The 16,612-nt window shown below is 37.7% G+C and overlaps 1 protein-coding gene and 1 long non-coding RNA gene across 2 annotated transcripts; both read right to left on the bottom strand.

The window, feature by feature from the left end:
* Positions 1-1,099: 1,099 nt before the first annotated feature.
* Positions 1,100-4,316, bottom strand: LOC121423993 (transmembrane protein 53-like). Its single transcript, XM_041619554.1, has one exon. The coding sequence runs from the start codon at positions 4,078-4,080 to the stop codon at positions 3,163-3,165; it is 918 nt and encodes a 305-aa protein (XP_041475488.1). The 5' UTR covers positions 4,081-4,316; the 3' UTR covers positions 1,100-3,162.
* A 4,543-nt stretch (positions 4,317-8,859) lies between these two features.
* On the bottom strand, positions 8,860-13,180 carry LOC121423441. The gene is made up of 3 exons (XR_005971282.1): positions 13,110-13,180; positions 11,838-12,032; positions 8,860-9,341 (listed from the first exon to the last, which is right to left on the bottom strand). It is a non-coding gene; the product is annotated as an uncharacterized LOC121423441 (long non-coding RNA).
* Positions 13,181-16,612: the final 3,432 nt, after the last annotated feature.

Below are 16,612 nucleotides of genomic sequence, written 5' to 3'. Positions count from 1 at the left end.
ATTCGGAAATAAGAAATAAAATGAAAAATCACAGTTAAGTACAACTTCGGGCATTGATTGCAAATCAAAGAAGAACGTGGCCAGGAACCGTCTTACATAGAGTTGCGATCGATTAAAATCAAACTCATATTGCGATTGATCGAAATGAGTGCAGTTAAAAGGTAGGAGTTTTAGGTCGATTGCAATTTGAGTTTGTTTTGAATCTATCACAGCTCTTTGTAAAACAGGGACCAGGGGCCCGTTTCATAAAAAAAGTTAACTTTGCCATTATGGCAACTATCATGGTAACAGGGCTCAGTAGCCAGTCATAATCAAGGTTACCATGGTAGTTCCCATAATGGCACAGTTGCAGCAATTGTAACTCTTTGTGAAAAGGGCCCCAATTCTCGCATGATTCACTCATGTTCAGAGATGTGCAATTTAACCAATCCCAAGTCTAGGGTGAAGACTAGACTCCAAACTCTCCGTCTGTATCAAGATAGCCAGTGTACAAAGTAAATCTAGTCTTACTACTCCAGACCCTGCTTATGCACTGTGTGAAAAAAGGCACACAGAAGTCCGTGCCTGCAGATTACTCGTCGATAAGCATACAGTAACTTCGGGACAAATGAATGCACCATCACTTCAAACATTTGTTAAAATGAAGTTTAACTCGAACTATATGTAGGGGCGGTCCTTGGGTATTTCAAAATGGGGGTGGGGGGCAAATCTAAGGGTGACATTTTTTTTCAATTGCACGATAAGGGGTGTCATATAATTCCATGGTCATAATTTTTTTCTCCCTCCCCTTTCATTTTTTTTTGCTTTTCTTTGTTTTTTTATTAATTTCTTCCCCTCTCTATTTATTTTCTTTCTTTAATTCTCATTCATCCTTTCTTTCGTCCTTCCTCCCCTCCTTCCTTTCTCATTCGTCCTTCCCTTCTTTCTTCCTTCCCTCCCTCTGTTTTCATTCCTTCCTTTCCTTCCCTCCTTTCCTTCCTTTCCTTTCTTCCTTCCTTTCCTTCCCTCCTTTCCTTCCTTCTTTCTCTCCTTTCTTAGTCCTTTCTTTCTTATACGCTATAGAAACTTTAAAGAAATAACAAACACATAGGATGTAAAATATTTCTAAATTATTTCAGTTCCACACTTGACTATATACAAGCATCGAAAATCAATACAATATTGGTGAAAAACAAATCTGAATTTTGGTGTATAATACAAACATCCAAGCACGGAATGCAACATTCCAATGACACTTTTTTTTCAAAAATTTATAGCAGACCTTCTACTAATTGCATGTCATTTGAAGCAAATGTTAAACTATACACAAAAGCATCTATATTAAAGCCATTGTACTTTTCCATTTGCTTATATAAGAAACGGCAGGGCGGGGGGTAGTTGAAATAAAGTGCTTGAAATCAGGAATTTACAAACTTCCAAAGTTGGGAGTAACATCAAACTCACAGTTGTATTTAATTTTTAAACACCTCCTGTACAATGTGCATGTGTATAATACATGTATATTCAATAGGCAATAACTACATTGACATTGACCTTGGAAAACCAAATTATGATAGCATTGTTTGTTCGTTTTTTAACCAAAACAAACATATTCTACTAGTCTGTTTTTTATTTTATTATTCTTCAATCTCCAAAGTTTGGATTACATGGATCCCCACCTGGTATAACAGTAAAATGTAGCTAGAATTGAAAACGCACTTCAGGATCCCGTAACACAAAACTTAGTCACTAATCATAAACTTGATTTTCAATTGATTGGACATTGTGCTGTAAATGCAATTACATCATTGGAAAAATCAATAGCTACGCTTTGTGTAATGGACCAAGAACACTGTTTCATTGGAAAATCATACTCTGACAACCAGGGATGGATCCAGGATTTTCCAAAAGTAGGGGGGGGGGGGCACAATATCAAGAGGAAAAATTTAAGAAGCAGCAAAACTCCCCCTAAAAAAAGGTTTTAACACAAAATTAAGGGCATTTCCTCCACAAAAAAAATTAAGAAAAAAAAATCATTTAAAAGGGGGGAGGGGGGGGGGGGCACAATTCTGTTTTAACGGCATATTTACATCACAAATTTCAATTGTGCACCCCCCCCCCGTCCACCAGTGCTGATAACCTAATTAGTGAGTATTTCTCACGCAATTAAGAGCAATGATTTCCAAATTATCAGTGAAATGTTAGGGATTGTAAGAGATAGGCCTTAAATCAGGTTCAGAACATTGCCTGGCAAGAAAGACCCAACATTTTGCTTGAATCCCTTGCTTATTTTCATGCCTCAGCAATTACATAATATCTTCCAGAATCCTTTGGCACACAGGGAATAATTTTGCTCTACAAATTTGAATAGCATTTTTGGTCATAATAGAAAAGCTCTCCACCAAGTACAGTCCTATGTAAAAATATAGAAAAGATTTCATGTATAGCAGTCTTTCGAAAGTGTGGAGAAAACTTGCGATACCAGGAAAATTATTCCCTAGCACATATACGGTATTTAATTTATGCCTACACATGCTTGGGTGGTCATTTTGAGATTCTGTACAAAGTCATTTTGAAATCATTATACACGCAGCTGGCATTTATCTTTCTTGGATATTTACCAGGAATGCTTTATAATATTTTCAAAAGAATAAAGTGAACGCATATTCAGTGGCAGCATACAGTGTATTCCAATTCAACCAAGGCAAGTTTGAATGCACATGTACTATCTGCATCCCTGCACATGTATGTACCGGTACATGTATTCAGTTCAAGAGTAACTTGAAAATATGAGATACATGTATACGCTGTAATGGTGCAAATACGTACATTTCGCTCTTTAAAACTCAAATCAAAATACTATCAGGTGCAAATTTAAAAAATTGTGAACAAATATGCTTTACATAAATATATTGATAAAGATAAAGTGTATTTCAAAATGCAAGACAGCGTCTACTGATTCTGAATGTACTCGCATCTTCTAAAATTATTGTTTTACCGTATCTGTTTAGGCAAGGAAACACAGAAAATTGTTTTACTAGTACATCTGATGAAGCATCTAAATAATGATAAATAAAAGTACAAGTATACAGTGATGAGACATAAGAGTGAGGTAAAAGCATAAGAAGAGGCGAATATATAAGAGCCAGAACAAAACAAAGATCTAAAAAGCAAACCACGTGTTCAGTCATCACTTTCAAAGCACTCCAAACCTCGCGATACAAGATCCAAGCAAGCGTCAACATATTCATCACGATGCTTGGCAAGATGCTCCAGGTGATCACCGTCCTCCCAATATGCCTCGGTTACGTCGCAGCCCTGCTTCCTCCGCTTGACGACGATGTCCTGGATATCCTTGTACCAAGCGATACAATCAGCTTTGGAGTAGATGAACAGCTGGGGACAAGGCATCTTATCTGATATGATGGCTGGAATGTAGGAGTTCATGAGGTTGTTGGCTTCCCAGAAGCTTGGGAGGACTATATGTTTGACCAAGAGCCAAAGCCAAGCTGGCGCCATCTTCATGTAAGAGACATACCAAGGCTGCAACTGCCTGTCGATGTCAGGTGAGAAGAGACAGTAGGCCCGGATTCCAGAGAAGAAGGTGGGTCTGCAGGGAGCACTGTCCCAGATTACACCGCAGATCTTGAGAGCTGCAAAAACTCCGGGATCGCGCCCATTCAGCAGTTCTGTAACTGCGCGGTAGATGTACCCTCCTCCATTGCTGAACAGGTGAAAGAATATGGGATTCTCCTCCAGGCCCAAATCAAAGAATGCTTCCAAAACTTTCACCGCGATGAAATTCACTTCTCCAAGCTTACCCTCGAACAAGAACTCTCCAGGGAGAACGTACCGGATGGTGACGTAGCCCTCAGACTGGTAAATTGCACTGTACTTAGCAAGATCTTTGTCATCGGCACCGTACCATCCAAGGAGAAAAATGACAGGCTCTTTGTCTGGACTACTTCTTTCAGTCAATTCCACATCTCCTGTAGCAGCAGCAGCTTCAGCTCCTGCACTTCTTCTTTGAGCCCTTGTCCTTGTTGCAACACTTGAAAATTTTGTTGGAAAAGTAACATGATATTCAAGTTCATCAGCCATTGCTAATAATGATAAAATTCACTGCTTTGTATGGGTAGTATGGAGAAGACGTAATTGTTTTAAAAATGAAGTTTAGTGTAGGCCCTAACCAGTTTATCAAAAAATTTACAGCTAGGCTACAGTCCACAAACTTCAGTTCAGGCTTCAAGCTTCAGTAACAGTTGAATTAGCTCTAGCAGATTTAAAAAACAGTGAATTTCACTTAATTCTAGGCTGAGGTGAGACCCAACTTGTTAGGTCTAGGCCCTAGGCCCTATTGTTTCTAGAGTAGAAATTCAATCATCATACGTTTCACAAGAACAAGATGATTTATTCATCTGGACTTCAAAATGTTTTATTTTCCCAAAAGATGTCTTAATCATGCAATTAATTTGTTTTCTAGCTTGTGTTTTACTTGATATTTCAAAGTGAAACATTTGAAGTAATGAGAGTTTGCAGGCCACCTCAGTCCTCGCGAGGCCCGGATAAGATTAGAAAAGCTGAGCTGCAGATACGCACCACGACACTCTCCAGTCGTCTCCACCCCGGTTGCCTCGGCGCAGTGCAACTGCAAGTCACGATGCCTGGGTCTGGGAGTGCGAACAATACTTGTCTTACACCGACATATTCATACTTATTTTCACGTTCGGCTCATAGCTTCATGATCCGTTTACCTCTGTAAATATTCCCAATAAATACAAGAGAAAGCAGGTACTTCAATGCAGTCTCAGGAATAATGAATAACACTGTCTCAACCTCGAATTTCTGCGGCAAATTCTGATTGCTCTGGGCAACAGGGTACGCGATTTCAGGAAATGTATGGTATCTTGGTTGAAATAAATAGAAATGGAAAAATTGTTCTTGTAAGACCATACCATTAGGTGAGCGCAGCGAACGAGACCTAGGGTTAAATGAAACTCCGGGGCATTCATCAGCTTCTGAAGGAAGGGGGGGGGGGCACTGAGCAGGGAGAATGTATGATGGGAATCGTACACCTCCCTAGTTGGATTAAAACAAAAATCGCACTGACTTATATATCAGAAAGCAATTAGTGTGTCGAGTTGATGCATGCATTAAAAAAAAGAAGAAAAAAAAGAGCCACAATAATACGAGATCTCATGGGTCCAAACACCATGTCTAGAGTGAATGGACTCTAAATTCTTGTAAGACAGCCGCGGTACTTTGTAAATCTAAATTGTGATCGTCATATTTGTGGTCAAATGACTCCTGCATGGATAACGCCCTCATGAAATCATGGTGTATTTCAGTGTATCATGATATATCATTCCTTATTCGATATAATCACCATCAATATCCCCATCGTGCATGGCCAACTTAATTCCCACCCACTTCATCTTTATTATATTGTTACCATCCTCCTCATCCTTATCATCTCCATCATGGTAATTTTCATCCCCATCCCCTTCATCTTCATCATTGTTACCATCATCCTCATCCTTATCATCTCCATCATGGTCATCTTCATCCCCATCCCCTTCATCTTCATCATTGTTACCATCATCCTCATCCTCATCATCTCCATCATGGTCATCTTCATCCCCATCCCCTACATCTTCATCGTTGTCACCATCATCCTCGTCCTTAACATCTCCATCATGGTCATCTTCACCCCCATCCCCTTCATCTTCATCATTGTCACCATCATCCTCATTCTTATCATCTCCATCATGGTCATCTTCATCCCCATCCCCTTCATCTTCATTATTGTCACCATAATCCTCATCCTCATCATCTCCATCATGGTCATCTTCATCCCCATCCCCATCCCCTTCATCTTCATCATTGTTACCATCATCCTCATTCTTATCATCTCCATCATGGTCATCTTCATCCCCATCCCTTCATCTTCATCATTGTCACCATCATCCTCATCCTTATCATCTCCATCATGTTCATCTTCATCCCCATCCCCTTCATCTTCATCATTGTCACCATCATCCTCATCCTTATCATCTCCATCATGGTCATCTTCATCCCCATCCCCATCCCCTTCATCTTCATTATTGTCACCATCATCCTCATCCTTATCATCTCCATCATGTTCATCTTCATCCCCATCCCCTTCATCTTCATCATTGTCACCATCATCCTCATCCTTATCATCTCCATCATGGTCATCTTCATCCCCATCCCCTTCATCTTCATCATTGTCACCATCATCCTCATCCTTATCATCTCCATCATGGTCATCTTCATCCCCATCCCCTTCATCTTCATCATTGTCACCATCATCCTCATCCTCATCATCATGGTCATCTTCATCCCCACCCCCTTCATCTTCATCATTGTCACCATCATCCTCATCTTTATCATCTCCATCATGGTCATCTTCATCCCCATCCCCTTCATCTTCATCATTGTCACCATCATCCTCATCCTTATCATCTCCATCATGGTCATCTTCATCCCCATCCCCTTCATCTTCATCATTGTCACCATCATCCTCATCCTCACCATCATGGTCATCTTCATCCCCACCCACTTCATCTTCATCATTGTCACCATCATCCTAATCTTTATCATCTCCATCATGGTCATCTTCACCCCTTCATCTTTACTCATTGTCACCATCATCCTCATCCTCATCATCTCCATCATGGTCATCTTCATCCCCATCCCCTTCATCTTCATCATTGTCACCATCATCCTCATCATCTCCATCATGTTCATCTTCACCCCTTCACCTTCCCTCATTGTCACCATCATCCTCATCTTTATACATCTCCATATTCATCACTCAAATTATGAACTGATGTTTTTCATTTTAAAAACGTGTTAATCGTGCTTCGTGAACGTCCTCCTTCAGATTGTGTTATATCAATTTGGTCGGAGATTACCTTTTTTGTAATGATGTTTTATTTCTCTTTGTCGACGATTCATGCCAAGAGAGTATTCACCATTATGTTATGTCATAAAAAAGTATTCTACGAATGTCGAATCAAATAAATTTATCAAAATAAATTTCCTTTTATTTTTTGAATGAAAGTTGGTCTGTTCTATTTTTTTAATCCAATAAATTGCTATTGCTTTTCCTTCTTTCCAATATTCTACTACAAATTACAATTTCACATAGTTCTCCTAACGTCTAACCTTGGGCTGAATATATTTTTCCTTCTCTTACAATCTCTCACTCCCCGTTTCACCCCCTTTCTCTCCCTCATTCCTGCCCCTCCCCCTCTCTCCATATACATATATTCCCCTTGTCTCTTGCTCCTTTCCGTTCTCTCAAGTTCTATTTATCGAATTTTCCCATGTTTTCCACTTACATGACTTAGATCACGCTGTGTATAGACCAGTTCGTAATTACTTCATGGGTAATTTTGGTCAAATGACCTTTCATTTCTTTCATCATGATAGGCAGATTTCAAAGCAAGATATTATGTAAGCTTGCCTTACATAGCAGGATGAAGAAATTGAATAGACCAGGTGACTAGAATAGCACACCAATGAACACTTAATGAAGGTATTTGTTGCATTCCTACTTTGAATGCATATCTTAGCATGTTGCACAATGTACTTGACAAACTATGAAATACCAGTCGTTCGTGGAAGCATTGTTGTTTTTGTGGATGTAAATGAAAACGACAATTCAAAAGAATATATGAATAATCAAGACATCAAAGTTGGTGCTTATCTCATTAGATTTTAAAGCACCATGCCACTTTAGGACAAATGACCTTCTTCTGATCATGCGTAGAATCTTTTGATCATGCGCAGAAAGGAACTACGAACTGGCTTATTGAACAACATGGCTGTATTTTTCCTGTATGAGACGGGGTTTGAAAAGAAATGTGATGTATTTTCCCTTTAGATCACCCTAGCGTGCCTTTCAGGGGAACCATGAGAGTGATGATATTAGTTGAATGAATTAATTACATTTTTCAGACTGATTTAGCACAAGAAAAACAATGTGAACAGAAATGCATGCAATGCTCTGTTTTAATGAACTAAATATGATTTTTTTTAACCTTCGTGACTGATACGATACTTAACAATTGAAACTTAATTAATGCTTAATTTAACATGACCTAGATTTCGATAAGACGAAATAAGAACAGCTTCAGTAACTTATCGCTACACAAGTTAATTATTAGATATCACTGTGAAACCTTAGGATTTTTTTTTTTTGGGGGGGGTGCGCCAAAAAAGAGGAGGAGGAGGAGGAAATTTAGTGTATGTTAGAGTCGTTTTTTTTTTTTTGGGGGGGGGGGGTGTTTGTTCATCCCCAATTCTAGTTTTCTAGGGTAAATTTTCCAAAGTCAAGAAATTACACTTCAGAACTGTAGTAGCGCATAATTACGGCATCTTTTGAATGTGCCCCTAGTCATGATTTGGGTTTCGTTTTTTTAAGATGAAAAGGGGTTTTCCCCCCTTATAGTGCATATAGTTCAATGACTGAATATCTTCATTCCTGTCATTTAATTCATTACACTATACAAATAAATTTATACCACAATGCCCAAAGAGCTCGTCGAAAAATAGCATTGTGAAGATTTTCCTTCTTTACCCCCCCCCCCAACCGTCCTTTAAATTCCACTCATACGTCCTACCTCTTGCTTCCTAATTCTCACCTCCTACCTCTCATGTTTTCTATCCACTCATTGCACGATATCGTGAGAAAGTTACGAGCAATTCTAAAAAAGTTAGAATGCTTGTCGAAAGACGAAAGATTTGCCCCCCCCCCAAAAAAAAAAGATCGGTGCCTATGTTATTGTCGGTTATTGAGTGTAAATAATTTAATGGCAATAATATGGTATCACTCGCTTTCTATGATTTTGATATGCATTTTTAATCTTCTCAAGTACAAGGAGTTGTACAACCTTGGTGATTTGATTTCCATGTTTAGAGTATTTGCTAAATTGCAGTTAAGTGAAATACCCACCCCCCACCCGCGATTTAACATAACTTTATTACTCTGGCGCAATTATCGAATACATGAATAATATCAACTACAGGCAGGAAAACTGTATAAGTATTGACCACTAAAAGCACTTTCGAACAAAACGATACAAAAACGTATGCAATCTTCCGATAAACTATTATAATGATAATTAAGTAAGGGGATTAAAGATAATAAAGTATAGACTTATATAGATGAAGTTATTTAATTTCATATTCATACGCATGATAAGCTACCGATGTTAGATGATGCATTTAAGTCACACTGATGGTAATCAAGTTCGTGTCTTGGATGATAACGTCAATGGTGTTCCGACTACGATGTTCCTTGCGGTCAATAAGGTCTGCGGGCCAATAAGATCCTGTATCTTGGATCAATGAACGGGGAGGAGTCAGCGGGGGTAGAGAATGAGGGAAATTCGGTCAGATTGGATTAGATTAGATGAAAAGGGAGCAAGAGGAATGGAGGGGGTTGAGACGGAGTGAAGAGAAATAGAGGATACAGAGGAAATAAAGGGAGAAAAGACAGAGAGAGGGAGAGAGGGGGGGGGGAGGAGGAGAGAAAGATAATGGGAAAGGAGGTTGAGGGGATGGGGTGGGCAAAGAGAGAGAGAGAGAGAAAAAAATCATTTAACAGTTTATTTATTTCTCCTCCAGACACTACACGACAACTCACATAATAATTAAGTCTGAAAGAATCTATTGAAATGGAGCAAACCACTGGTGTCGATCCGTGACGTCAAACTATTCAAATGAGGGGGCGGGTTCGTTGAAACAATAGATCCCCCCTTGAACAATTGATTCGCATCACAAATCGACACCCAAGGAGCAAACCATAACGGAAATAAGATGTTTGTCATATTTATATACACCAAAAGGAAATATTCATTCAAGGAAGAATAGAAGAGTATACTATCATAATCACACATAAAATGTATAATGGATATATATATTTTATAATATATTTTATAATATATTTTATAATATATTTTATAATTATAATATATATAAATGTACAGCATAGACAAGGGGGCAATTCGGCTATATTCATGTTCCTAATAATAATAATAATAATAATAATAGGCATTTATATAGCGCCATCTATCTAGAAATATTCTATTCCGAGGCGCGTTGTTATTATTATTATTACCCCGGCCTTAGCTCGAGCTGCCTCTCAGCGCTCATGCATTCAAGGAATTAATCCTACCGGGTACCCATTCACCTCACCTGGGTCGAGTGCAGCACAGTGTGGATAAATTTCTTGCTGAAGGAAATTACGAAATTCCTACACGGTTGATATCAACAGTCTCTAGAACCATCGATAGATACCTTCATATTAATGTCTTAAAAACTAACAGAAATTATTAAATGAAAGATTCGGCTGTTTGTAACCGTACATTTTAGGCATACTGTTGATAATAATGAATTGCATTTATGAGGCGTCGATAATCTAGATGCCTGTTCAATACCGCACTATAAAAATATATTACCCATCTAAAGCTCTAGGTGCTACTGGCGCATGGTGTATGTAAGGGATTCATCCTGACCAGGGGACCGTTTCATAAAGCTGTTCTTAAAGGACAAGTCCACCCCAACAAAAACTTGATTTGAATAAAAAGAGAAAAATTCAACAAGCATAACACTGAAAATGTCATCAAAATCGGATGTAAAATAAGAAAGTTATGATATTTTAAAGTTTCGCTTATTTTCAACAAAATAGTTATATGAACGAGCCAGTTACATCCAAATGAGAGAGTTGATGAAATCACTCACTATTTCTTTTGTATTTTATTATATGAAATATGAAATATTTTGATTTTCTCGTCATTGTCATGTGAAATGAAGTTTCATTCCTCCCTGAACACGTGGAATTCAATTTTCTTAACATTTTTTTTTCAGGCAAGGAGGTCCTTATCATCAAATTCGTAAAAAGTGAAATATTATATAATTCAAACAATAAAAAACAAAAGAAATAGTGAGCGAGTGACATCATCGACTCTCTCATTTGGATGTAACTGGCTCGTTCATATAACTATTTTGTTCAAAATAGCGAAACTTTGAAATGTCGTAACTTTCTGATTTTACATCCGATTTTGATGAAATTTTCAGCATTGTGCTTGTCTGATTCTTCTCTATTGATTCAAATCAACATTTTTCTGAGGTGGACTTGACCTTTAACATACTCTTGACATTATACGAATACGCAGCTTTATGAAACGCCCACCAGTGCCCACACCTTGGCCCCGTTGTACAAAAGGTAATGTTATGGTAGGTTTGCTATCTAATGGTAACTACCATGGCACCGAAGATCAATAGCCAATCAAAATCAAGGATTCCGTACCATTGCATGGAAAAGTTGCCATGATGCAACGGGTCCCTGGATAGCCAACAAAAAAAGCCTTGGAGGGAAATTTCTGATAATATAATCTTCAGCACTTCCAGTAGAATTGTTGAATCCATCAGTCCAAAATGTAATCATTGACAAAGTAACAAAAAAGGAAAGCTGTGTTGTGAAATGATTTGTAATAGCCTATAACACGGGCGGATTTATCGATATAACTGGATGGCACTTTTAAAAGCATGCTGAATTTCGGTCAAATCATTACGCGCGAACGATAAAAAAGTAACATGACATGACCCGCGGAGCCAAGACCATCTTTACATTTCATGAATATAGGGGGGGGGGGGGGGCTACGAGGAGGGCCTAATTTTACTCCAAACTACCGGTATAGACTGTACAGTATATTAGTTGCGCAATTTTAGGCCTACTAGTGGAACGAAAAAATTGTCTAGTTGTAATTGATCATATGATCAATTGATCATATGTGTTGCTTAATGACAGTGATATTTTGGGCTACCTTTTTCATATTTACGTTGGTGGTACTATACTGCTGTTGCTGCTGTTGTTGTTGTTGCTGTTGTGGTTTCCTCAGACTCTGAAGAACCTGAAGAAGAGCTTGATGAACTGCTTGATCGTTTGTTACGGGCCAATACGCCATGCACGTCATCGTTTCGAACATCGTTTTCTCTGTCCACCATTTCAACGTCGTTGACTAAGGTTTCGATTAGCAGATCAGACAAAAGCAAATAGACAAATAAATCAATGCTAATCTAGATGGGCATTTTTGTATAATGATAAGAATGGAAACGTAAACACTTGAAAAATTTTAAAAGGGAGTGCGTGGTTACTCTTTCCAGTTGTATCATTTATTTATACGGGAGTGAGCCGAGTGAACGAGTGAAAAAAATTACTCTCAAGCTAGAGCAATATTTTCTATTTTTGTGACGAATAAAAACTGCAAAGATGAAAATATATATATTTTCATTTTTTAGAGACATTTTTAACGCAATTCAAGGTATAATAAAATATTACAGGATATAAAATTTTAATGATACCAACCCCCTTTAATGAGGTGAACGGGGAGATATTTTACACTCCTATATATCTGAAGCACTTTGCCATGAACCTCCAAATAATTAATGTAAATCTACAAGATCTTTACATTACAAAAAAATATTAACTATGTTTTTTTTTTTAATTCTTCATGTGCAAGAAAACTGTGTTAAAAATTAGGCGGGCAGATCGTGCCGAAAATTTTGGATGTCCCCCCCTCCGATCAGAAACACGGATCGACATCACAGACTCTAAACTATATCTTTAAAACTTAGCCTCTGCAGGGAAAACATTTAAAGCGACATAACCATTTTCTTAACAAATATAGTAAAAGTTTTAAGATTAGAGCTAGCTTGACGATATGAATTGAATACTGCATTATTCAATATGCATACAGGGCCATATATATATATATATTTTTTTTCTTTTATGGATTTTTTTTTTTTTTTTGGGGGGGGGGTTTCGGCCAGCTAAGCTTCCCTCCAGAACCGCGTCTGAGAAAATGCAGGATCTCATTGAAATGTTACAGATGTAGGGATGATTTCATTGTCTGATTTCTTATCAGTTTGCTTCGGCACGCCTTCTTAAGATCAATAAAATCAATCAATCAATAAGATCAATCAATAAAATCAATCAATCAAGATAAAACAACAACCAAATGGAACAGTTTTAAAACCATTGTGAAATTCGTATATATAATTGAAAATATAAAAAAAAATACAGAGAATTTCCTTACCATATACGTGAACGCTTTTTGCCTCGACCATCACTTGGCTTAGCATGATGCACATGCAAATTATCATGCAAATGAGTGTCAACTTGGAAAACGCCATCTGTAGTTAACGTAAACAAAAAAAAATCATAATTTTTTTCAATCAAATCAATTCTGTAATGTACTTTAATCATCATTGTTATCATTATCAAAATAAGGGTGGGGGGCTGATTCAGCCCGAATCTAACCCATTATTACTATCGGCTTGAAGGTTGCCCATGATAAATCTCAGAAAGTGTTCGGCATTTTTTTTTTTCACAAAGCAATTTTGTATTTTTTTACTCAATTATGTTAATTTGCAAATTTATTAATGAAATCCGATTTCGGCTCCTCTAAATAACTAAATAATGATTCAAAATTTTAATACTTACGTTCAGGTTATAACAAGTTGTGGTTTTCAAAATTATTTTCTTGTGTACGTTATTATTCTGGTTTAAAAAAAAACTGTTACTAACATTCTTCACCGGAATTTATCGGCATGATTATATAAGACAACAACAACGACGACGACGACCACAACAGCAACAACAACATCAACAACAATCCAAGCGAGGTGTGGACCCCGTAACACAAAGTTTATCGATTAATCGCTAATTTGAAAGAGCAATTTTGATTGGTTCCTAGTCAGTCTACAGAGCAAAATGCACACGCAACGATGATCTTGATAGGCCATTTCATTTAGCGATTGTGGTATGGGTCCTGCTCTGGTTACAAACTTCGCAAAACAATAAAAATAAATAAAGAGGCCAGTCAGCCCCCACATTCTTTGAACTAGATCAAACTTTGAGAAAAAGATTCTCGATATATTGTCACCGTGACATTGCTATACTGATGATAATTTTTTTGTCGAAGCTAGGGACCACCATTTAAAGGCACCGACCGCAGGGCATACACGAAATCGATGTCTAAAGAGTAAAACACTTTTACCTTGTTGTTGCCGATAGATGGATCCCTCAAAACTCTGAGTCTTTGCTGGATTCGGAAATTTTCGAAAAGAGAAGGCTGGAGATGCGACAGGCAGAGATTAGTGTCAGGAAATGGTCAGAAACTTGCGTCGCCATCCCTTAAATAATGTCAAAGTTGTGATATCAAATATTCCCTGCCCAAATCCCCCTCCCTTGAAACCACTAAAATGTACATTAATAATGTGTACATTCACTCATTGGTTATAAGCCGCAATCCATATTCGAAATGAAATACATTTCTTTACCCTTGGTTTATTTGCATATTCTCAAAGCGTGAAATTATTTCCTCATCTTTTTTTTCCTCGAATAACTTCATTTTTTTAATGCAAGCCATTTTCACGGTCATCCACTGGTTAGTTAATTAGTAAGTCTTAAAATGGACTAATTAGGATGAATAAACATTGTACTGATTCAGAATAAACAATGTCATAATTAGAACGTTGAATGGAAAATTGAAAAAAAATCATCACTTTAAAACCATCTATAACAATTTGCACAATTTTATACGTCATGGCCTACTTACTAAAAAGTATCATAATGTTGCCATAACAGGCGGGTATCTGCAGCCAGTGAAAATCATGGTCATCTGGGGCCTGTTGCATAAAACTTTTTACCTGAGAAAACTCTGGTAAAAACTGAAAACTAAGGTTAGACTGATTTCTGCCATTGACTTTAACACAGGGCAAAAACTCTGGTAAAAACAACCTGAGTTTTCTCAGGTAAAAAGTTTTATGCAACGGGCCCAACTTATGAAACGTGACCAAAATAAATTAATAATATCAATTTTACGATGTTTACCGCGATGTCTGGATTAGTTTTCATCTTACAACTGCATCACCCTTACGACCAGTGGCGTAACTAGGGGGGGGGGGCATGGGGGCACGTGCCCCCCTAATCGGCTGCCCCCAAAAAAAACAAGGGGAAAAGGAGAAAAAGAGGGAGAAAGGAAAAGAAATTTAGTGGGAAAGAAGAAATTATTGTTCATTATAATTCTATATTTTATTATAATTATGTAATGTGATATTACATAAGAGAAATATTTTTTCATAACTTTATGAAGCATAATTTACTCAGGGCCTATGTCTTCATTGTTCTTGGTGCTCGTATTGTCTGTTTAACGACATATATAATCCCGTTGTGCTAAAAACCTTTCGTTTTCAAGTCAACATACACCAAATATATTTTATTCGCACTAAGAGTTATTGTTGTTTTATGTAGTGGCATATGCTTCTTTTTCATAGATAGATAGATAAATTTTATTTTCACACGGTCAAAAAACCCAGACAGAAACAGAGTCTGATTTGCATTGGGGCCGTGCCATGAATAAAATATATATGTAAAGTAAAATGCACCCAATTTTAATATACATGAATAACATATAAAACCTAATAGTTTAACCGTAATTCTTATCATGACAACTTGAAGCGCCTCCCCCATTCTAAGGTCTTCATATAAAACATTTCCTGTCCGTGCTCACGTTCGCAATAGTGGATTGGTGAGATGTGCCTGATATTTATGAATTCCTAAAATCAGTCCTTAAAATGTCCCTTTTCTGACCTGAAAATCAAAAATTTTCAGCTCGCGCTTTGCGCTCGCATCATTTGGTTAGTGAAATACGTATAGTCTTACTGAAAACCTACAAAGAAACCTTAGAATTTCACTCTTCAGGTCTGAATTTCCAACATTTACAGCTCGCTCTTCGCGCTCGCAATATTTGATTTGTGAGATGCTCGATAATCATGATTGCAATATGACTACAAAAAGTAATTCATGTGTTTAGATGTATTTCTAACAAAATCAGCAAGCGCTTGGCACTCGATTAGATGACAATGGTGAGATATGTATACTCTTAATGGATTCCTTAAAAAGTAGTCCTAAGAATATGCCTGTTGGGAGTCAATATATACAAAATTTCAGCTCGCGCTTTGCGCTCGGGTTGTTTGTTTAGCGAGACAGGTACGTATCACGATAACAAACATTTGCTTATAATGTCCCTTTTTAGGTGTGAATACCAACAATTTTAAGCTCGCGCTTCGCATTATTTCATGAGTGGGATACATATCCGTTTGATGGCATTGTCCTTAAAATGTATATAAATTCACTATACGTGGCAACTGAGCGCGCTTTGCGCGTTCATTGAATGACTCAAAATTTTTGCTGGTGCCCCCCCCATGCCGTGACCCACGGTACGCCACTGCTTACAACGATCATGTTCGTAAAAAGCGTATAAATTATTAGCTGTTTTTTTAAGGGGGGGGGGGGATAGCTCACTATCTCCGATTTAGTCAAGAAGTTAGACTTATGACAGTGTCGAGAAACGGGCCCCAGGGTACGCGATTTCGGGAAATGTATGGTATCTTGGGTGAAATAAATAGAAATGGAAAATTGTTCTTGCAAGACCATGCCATTCGGTTGAGCGCAGCGAACGAGGGTTAAATAAAACTCCGGGGCATTCATCAGCTTCTGAAGGAAGGGGGGGGGGGCACTGAGCAGGGAGAATGT

This window comes from Lytechinus variegatus, chromosome 11 (genome assembly GCF_018143015.1).
Source record: "Lytechinus variegatus isolate NC3 chromosome 11, Lvar_3.0, whole genome shotgun sequence".
Classification (NCBI taxonomy): Eukaryota; Metazoa; Echinodermata; class Echinoidea; order Temnopleuroida; family Toxopneustidae; genus Lytechinus; species Lytechinus variegatus.
This window is presented reverse-complemented; position numbering and strand designations above follow the sequence as displayed.